General features: G+C 47.9%; 1 protein-coding gene across 3 annotated transcripts in view; it reads left to right on the top strand.

Annotated features, from left to right (window-relative positions):
* PAK5 (p21 (RAC1) activated kinase 5) overlaps positions 1-5,742 on the top strand; it is a 92,153-nt gene extending 86,411 nt beyond the window's left edge. For all 3 annotated transcript variants that reach the window (XM_056357616.1, XM_056357617.1, XM_056357619.1), the window contains 3 exons: positions 551-676; positions 2,730-2,864; positions 3,477-5,742. In XM_056357616.1, the coding sequence (XP_056213591.1) occupies positions 551-676; positions 2,730-2,864; positions 3,477-3,632 (417 nt within the window). In that variant the 3' untranslated portion in view covers positions 3,633-5,742. The remainder of the gene's footprint in view (positions 1-550; positions 677-2,729; positions 2,865-3,476) is intronic.
* Positions 5,743-8,397: the final 2,655 nt, after the last annotated feature.

Raw genomic sequence — 8,397 nt, forward strand, 5'->3', positions numbered from 1 at the left:
GTTTATCTGTTTTCTGGCGAACTCACAGATCATGTACCTGATAGAAATAATAGGAGTGGTGTATCACTTGAAGTACGTATATTACTGGATATCACTGTACATACATAGACTGTAAATGTGGGGTGTGTATATATATATATATGCAATAATAGATTCATTATAAAACGCTGTTACTTCAGAATGTTTTGCTTTCCTTCTATTTTTTTAAATATTATAAGCTATTTATCACCTCTGCATCTTCTGCTGCTGGAGAGGCAATGAGCTATGACAGGAGATCTTAATAACGAGCACCGCTGCTGCTCTTCCCTGCTCCTTTCCCTCGCCTTCATTTCAGCGAGCTGCACCTTCCCCAGGCTGCGGTGCTGTCTCCAGCCGCGCTTCCAGAGCTGTGCTGCTGTCCCGTCCCAGGCCAACGCTGCCACTCAGCCCTGTCCCCCCCCGCTGCAGCTGCAGACCGGTGTCCCAGAGGAGTTTGCTTTGTTAGTCAAGAGGGGCTTTCTCTTTTTTCTTTTTTTTTTTTTTTTTTTTACTTTTTATTTCCCCCCCCCAGATAAAATTGTCCGACTTTGGATTCTGTGCCCAAGTGTCCAAGGAGGTCCCCAGGAGGAAGTCGCTCGTTGGGACGCCGTACTGGATGGCACCAGAGGTGATATCCCGCCTGCCCTACGGCACCGAGGTGAGTCCGGCGCAGCTCCGCACGTCCGTGTGGGCCCCGAGCGGCTGTTTTCCCTCCGTGTGCTGCCTTGGTTGGCCCCACTAAGCCCTGTCAGACCCGTGCAGTTCAAACGCATTTACGCAGATACGCTGAATAGCAGCGGTCGTGTTTGCCCCAGAGTGCCACATCTGCCTTGTTTTAAAGCATTTCTCCGAGATGAAGTCATTAAATAATAGCGCACTAAATGTAATGTCTTTACATATTTTAGTTTAGGGTGCCTGTATGAAAGGAAACGGCATCATTTCACATCGTGAAAGACCATTTGATGATCTTTAATATCAAACCTGCAAGCTGGAGCCACAGTTACAGGTGCCTACACCTGCATATGCCAAACCAGCAGCTCAGTCGCGTGCCCGTACGGCACAGCCAGGTCCCGCTGGTATTTGCACAGACCTGCAGGCAGAGATCCGCTCTGCTTCCATCCCCTTCCTCCAGAGGCTGCCAGCAAAGGCACAAGGGTCCCAAACACAGGAGCTGGCTGGGTGGGTTGGGTTGCCACCCTCTGTTGTAGCGTTTGTCTCCACATCAGCTCATTCCTTGCAGTCATTGCTCTCATTAGTTGAGACACAGGGGGGGGGGGAAGCCTGTCTGCGAGAACTATTTTAAGCACTGCCAAATGGTCTGAAAAAAGCAATTTGCATGTTTTTATTGGAACCCTTCAGATGAGACCAGCAAGGAGGGGACCTGGCTACTCTGCCGTGCCGTACCCCGTCCGTTAGGAAGCCCTGAGTCACGGCACTTCACCGCTGCCAGCCTGGGAAGAGCGATCCCCTCTCCCGCGCTCAGCTGTGACAGTGACTCATGCCTCCCCTGCCAGAGACACGGCTGCATTTTCTCCACTGCGTGGTGAGGGGACTCAGCTGCTGCTTGGTAGTGCCTGTAGTAACAGCTGCAGAGCGCGAACCTCCAAGACAAATATATATAGATATATATTTACATGCAGATATACATAGAGAGATATATATATGCACACATACATATATATACCACACACGCAGAGAAGGGGGAATGAGATGGGAGATGCTGAGTCTTCAGACGGCGCTGCAGGGACCGATCTGGTGCAAGCAGGGGAGCGTGGGCCCGAGGGTGAGAGCACCCTGCAGGCACTGATGCTCACCCGGGACATGTGGCATTGTACAAGGCTGTTCAGGGATAATAACATCAGCTATTATTAGCCCATTAATTACACTGAAGGGATTATAAAGTAGCTGAACTTAACGACTAATTTAGGCTTCCCTACCAGAAGGGAAAGAAGAAAAAAAGAGCTTTAAGCTGAAGGATAGCGTTGGCAAAAGAGCAAAAGCCGCCTGAACAGGCCTTGGCTGTATTTGGGCTGGCAAATGACAGGAATTACAGTTGTCAGAGGCTGGGGATTCTGGAGCAGCTCTGCAGCAGGCCGGGACTGAGGGGGGGGGGGGGGAAAAGGTGTGGGTTTTTTTTTTTTCAGTTGTAGCTGAATCACTTTCCAAAGGAATTACATTGAGGTGTTACCTGTGCTCCCTGGAAATGGGCCTGGGTGTAGTAAGTGCTTGTGTGTTTGCCTTGGGGTCTCAAAAGGAGTTCCTGCAGTCTTTAAGGTTGGCACAGCAGCTGCATCATACTCTCCTCTCCCGTGAGCTGCACCTTTCTGCAGCATCGCAGAGCCATCCTGGGGTAAATAGCCAGTGGGTGCAAATCAGTGCAGCACAGGAGGGTGCAGCCAGCCTCTCAAAGGAGCATGCCTTAGCAGTGCTTCCATGGGCATCACCTAAACCAGTTGCAGACCTGCGTTTGTAAGTTGTTGCTAGTTTATTTCGTCAGTGCACTTACTGCTCAGAAGGAAATAATTGTTGTTGGCTGGTTAAAAAAAGGAAGATTTACAGAGATGTCTCACCAGACCGTTGGCTTAGACTGGCCGCAGACAGCAGGTACAACAGCGTGAGCCAGCTCAGCGGTTTGCCTGAAGCCCAGTGTTGAGCCCGTTTGCCCCTCGCGGCGCTGCCGGTGGTGTTTCTGCACAGGCTGTGTTTTGCAGGTGGATATCTGGTCCCTGGGCATCATGGTGATAGAGATGATAGACGGGGAGCCTCCCTACTTCAACGAGCCGCCGCTGCAGGCCATGCGCCGAATCCGGGACAACTTGCCACCCCGCGTGAAGGACATGCACAAGGTCAGACTTTCCATAGTTGATGAGGGTCTTGCACGTGCAAATGTTTAGTAACAACCCCATAGCCACACGCATCCATGCCCCACAGATAAATGCATTTTTAAGGTACCACCTGTGGGTCCCACATAGGTGTGGGGAGGATCCAAGGCCAAAGCCACCAGCGAGCCGCAGCCTTTTTGTGCCCAGCCCTGGCTTTGCTCCTGAAGGGAGCTGGGCAGAGCCTCGTGCTCCCTCCGCTTCCCACCCTGCCCGAGGGCCCGAGCAAACTGGCACACGGGCCCTGCTGCCAGTGGGCTGGTTCACCCACGCCCAGTGCCAGAGTGTTTGGGTGACCCCCGTTTTGGGTGAGCCTCTGCACGCCGGACCCGAGCCCTCAGCATCTGATAGTGCTTTTCTCACCCGCCGCATGCAGAGCTGGGGAGCGTGTGCTGTTCTGCACCCCGCCGATGCCCAAATGGCACATAGAAGACACGCAGCCCTTCAGCTCAGTACCTCCGTTGCCGTAGGAAAGCTCGGTGTGTCCCTTGTCTTCCCAAGAAAAGCAGCGTGCACAGACCCAGCGTAGGCTGGAAAAGGGTGTCTTTGTCCGCCCCTAATGCCAGTGCGATGTTGCAGGTCTCCTCGGTCCTCCGGGGCTTCTTGGACTCGATGCTGGTGCGGGAGCCCTCACAAAGAGCCACAGCACCAGAACTGTTGAGACACCCGTTTCTTAAACTGGCTGGGCCCCCTTCTTGCATCGTGCCCCTCATGAGGCAGCACAGGCATCGCTGAAGCCGGTGACTTCTCGGAGGATGTCAGTGCAGAGTCTGGATAACGGCCACGCAGGAATCCCAGCAGCTGCGTGGGAACCGCAGGCAGAGTTGCAGAGGAAACCCAGCCCTGCGGAAATAATGCGGTGTATAAAAACCCACGGAGGTGCCCTCGGGGGCTGCGAGGGACCGGGGAGCGATCCTGGCCACAGCTCGGTGGCCATGCTCCGCCGTGGGCCGTCGCTCCCCAGTGCTGTTGTCTTCTCAGCCATCTAGGCAGAAGGCGCCAAATGCAAACAAGGTTGGAAAGATAATTAGTAGAGGATAGCACAACCAGAGTGAAACACCAGAATTTTATTGCAGGCTACAGCACTTCTGTTTCAGAACACTTTTCTGACAAAAAAAAAGCACTTTTTATCTCAGTCATAGCAGCGCAATGTATTTTGCAACAAATTTGTAATTTTCTGTACAGTACATTTTGATAATTTGCAGTACTTTGTCATGTAACTGTTGTGTTAGTTGAAGTAATAAGTGTAACTTAGCAAGAATTTGAGAAGCTAAATTTTCCTACTTTTTTAACCCTTTTGAAAAGAGAAAAAAAAAACCAACACACCTTGAGTGAGTTAGAAGGTGTTGCAGATTTTCCATCGGGGGTGAGGAGAGCACTCATCCCACCGTCACAGCAGCCCGAGGAGCCATCGCTGCCTGTCTGTGGGAGCACGGGCCCTCTGGCCGTGGGCACTCGCCCTCTCGCCGCTACCGGTGGCGCGGTGGCAATCAGAGCTGCTGCTGAATGGTGGCGGTCATCAGGGTCTCCCTGCCCGTCTCTCCAGCGGTGGGAGCTAACGCACCTGGCGTACCTTTGCGCAAGGGTCACCCTCTCGTGCCATGGTGGTCCCATCGCTTTATGACACCACCAGGCCCGTTTGTTATCACAGAAACCTCCGTTATTTCTGTCACGCTCTGGAAGTGGAAAGGAAGGGCAGGAGTCCGTCTGCCCGCCCGCCCGCCCGGCGGGTTCCTCCAGGGCTCAGACAGACCGTTGTGACGCGTTACGAGATGTTTGCCATAGAGAAGAAGTCGTGCTGCTGTCTAGACCTTTTTGAATGTTGATGCAACAGTTGACTACTACGGTGCAATTTTGTGTTCTTTGTTGGATGACTCTGCATGTTAACTGTAGGCCTAAATAGATTTGCCTTTAAAATTTTTAGAAGTGCTTCATAATTATTTCAATTATAAATGGCTATTATTTATTAATGATTAGTTCTTTTTAATTATGTATAATACAAAAGCCATGTTTTTCAAGGGTTTGGTTTTTTTCTTACTGACCTCATTTTACAATATTATTAAGAAATGCAAAGCCAATTTTGTGAAAACACAGTTTCTTTCTTACTATGGAATTTCATAGTGAATAAATTAATTTTTATTTATTGTAGTAAATTATAAACAAACATCTAAATCTGGCAGGAGCTGTTTCTTGTAGATCTTCCTCCAGGACAAAAAGAGTTGCCAATAGGAAAGAAGCTCCTTTAGTACTGCCCTTAAAAAAAGTTAAAGAATATTTGAAGGGAGGGAAACTCACAGAAAGGAAAGAGGAGATAAATACAAACTCAGAATAGAATAAATGTTCTTACATCTGTGTGTCTTACTCCCCACTGCTTTCTCTTCTTAACTCTGTTTGCACATACTGAGAAGACACTAAAGCAAATACGTTTGCTCCTGCCGCCCCACCACGAACACTCTCCCGGTACCCACCCGCTGAAACCTGGCAGCACCCACCGTGTCCTAAGGTGTTTCTATTTTGTAGTCTTGACAACTCAGGAAAACAGGCTGCACCAGTAAAGGCAATGACACACAGGCAAAGCTGTAATACTAGCCACTAAATAAAGGAAACTTTTTTAACCATCTTTGAATAAAAAAGGGGTTGGGGTTGGTGGGGTTTTTTCTTCAAGATTCAGCACATTTTAGGCTGTACAAGTGAAGAATTTTCTGCAACTTTCTTATCATTAGATACTTTAAACTGTATTCATCAAGTTTACTGAAAGTTTTGTCAATTTCAAAGGGTTTTTTTGTGAACACCAACTACTGGTGAGACAAATGCACATGCAAGTTAAATAAATTAATTAATAAACTCTTTAATTCTCAGTGTGTTTTTTTCCCCCATGCCTTGCTTTTATTTTCTATTTGATTGAGTCGTACAGTATTGGACCAAGCAAATAAAAAGAAAAAAAGGGTCTTTGTCTAGAATGTGCGCTATAAACACACATACAAAAACATATATATATATATACACACATATATATATTGATTTAAAAGTCAGTGGCCATGTCTGCGTTGAAAGGCAGCGGCTCAGCCCTGGTTCCTTCCTGCTCATCACAGCCGTGCCCTGACTCTGGGTGGGGAGCGGCTGGGAAAGCCCAGCCCCAGCGGAGGTCGCAGGGGATGAGCACCAGCCCCCTGAGGGCTTGGGGTTAGGAAAGCCACTGGATCAAAAATAAAACCTGTGCCAGCCCACCAGCCATGGGAAGCTGATTTCAGGTGTCATGCCTGTATGGGCAGGAAAAAGCAGGTTGTTCTGTACTTTTTGATTGTATTTATTAGTTTAAGATACTGGAAGATAGAGCTGTCCAGCTGTCATTTCCCAAATTACAAAAGTAGGAATAAGACCTCAAAAAAAGAGCGTCTCAGTGTCAATAGTATTTTCTCCTGGTTGACAGCACAATCACTGCATAAACACCTATGATGAGCTATGGGAGTGTGGCAAAACCAGGCAGCCTGTGAGCTAAAACCCCTAAACACAGCGCACACAAAAATAAATCCCAAAGTGAGGGGAAAACAGAGGGAAATAATCATTCAAATCTATATCATCAGCCTTTGTGAACACCTTGACACTGGACACTAATTTTGTTCCTCCCTGTGACCTTCCCACCTCCAGATGGGACCAGTCCTGGAGCACCCGTTTGTCATTCACCAGCCGTTTCCTCCATCACTATCACTTTGTGGGTTGCACAGACTTGCCCTTGTTGGGCATCTCAGCAAAAACATACACTCTTTTTAGTTTTTTTTTAGATACCAGATGTTGGGAGCATCCATTCACCCAGAAAAGGTCTTAAGCTGCTGCACCAGCTGAGGCTGACCCCGCGTACGGCCAGTTACTCCAATGCATCTGTTCTGCCTGTCGCTAAGGAACGATGGCTTCCGAGGTCACCGGCTCTAAAAGTATTCACAAATACTTGTAATTTTAGTACCAGAGGCCAGGGCATTTACTGGCTATGTAACTCCCCTCCTCAGCAATACATTGATAATTTCTAATTAAAGTTCTAATCGTAAGTACTCTGTAAGTCATTAAGAGCTGCTTTAGTAAGTGCTTAATTATTACAGGTCCTTATAGAGCTCAGTAGGGTGATAAGTTTCTTATATTTACACTCCTTCTACTAGTGTTCATAAACATCTAAAAAGCAAAGCATTCCAGGTTTGCAGCTATCTCATAATAAGCCGTCAATGAATGAAAGCTAAATATAAAATTAAATCACAATAAAAGTGCTGCCATCCTCAAGATGCCACTGTAGTTTGATGGGCAGGAGCAAAGCTGGATGGCTTTTTTAACCTCTCATAAATAAATTTTCAAAAATGGAAAATTCAGACCAAATTCAGTTAATAGTGTTAACAAAAGGATGGAAAGAATTAAAAGATTCAAAGGGGTTTCTTTCAAAATCTTAACTTTAAACAAGATACATCAGTCTGGAGCACAATGCAAACTGTCACTGAGCTAAAATTGTTTCTATTTTCTTTCTTCCCAAAGAGAAAAAAAACATTTCAGTCCATCAAAAAAAATCATTTTCTATCTTAATTTAGAAAAATCAAGAAACTACTATATTCACGCACCTCTGTTCCTGATAGCTCACAGACACTTTCACCCTGAAGGTGCTGCTGAGCGCTGCCGACAGGAAACCTCCACCATCTGGCATGAAAAGCTGAAGAAGTTCTTACAGTCCATGGGCACAGGGCTGTGAGGGCTGCACCAGCCTTGGGGGCTGTCCTCTCGTCAGATGGCCAGTGCCACCACCTCAGCGCATTGGCTAGTGCTCATGCATTGGGATCCGTCAAGGACAGTCTCCTGCGAGCGGTGAAGACGAGGTTTTCCTTGGGCATCTCTGCTATGACAGCCCTTAAAAGGTCACTGCAGGTTTAATTAAAATTAGTTTGCCGAATCAACCATAAATGAGCATTTTTTTCATCTGAAATACATGTAGATGTTCGAGCGCGTCTCCTTGTTAGACCAGGCAGATCCTGCTCACTTTCTGCAGTTGGGGAAGCAACACCACGAAAGGGGCTAAAAGCTACCAACAGCTTTCCTTGAACAAGATACACCAAATTCCCAACTGCTCCAAAAACAGCCTGGAGATAACATTCGGCCAGTAGCTCCAGCCCCTGGCCACTGCCTCTCCTGAGAGTGACACAGCCAAGTCCCACGTTTTATTGCCTTTAAACAGCCCCAAGCAAACCCCGAACTGTAGCTTCCAAGGGAGGCTAAGAAAGTAAACACAGCCCATGAAATGCTGCAAGGGTGCAGAGCGGTGGGTTTGCCACCTTCTGCTCTGGTTTTGAGAAGTATCTGTCAACCCTCACCGGCCGTGGACAATCCTTCCTGCCTCCAAAGCCACTCTGCAAAATAAGTATGATTTCTGTGGGATACAAGGACCTATAACGCAAATGGGACTGCCAGCAATGGCTTGTGTGAGGAGCCATCACACCAGGTAAAAGCAGGAGGTGGAGAGGAAGCAGCA

The sequence above is a fragment of the Falco biarmicus genome, chromosome 12 (genome assembly GCF_023638135.1).
Source record: "Falco biarmicus isolate bFalBia1 chromosome 12, bFalBia1.pri, whole genome shotgun sequence".
NCBI classification, from domain to species: domain Eukaryota; kingdom Metazoa; phylum Chordata; class Aves; order Falconiformes; family Falconidae; genus Falco; species Falco biarmicus.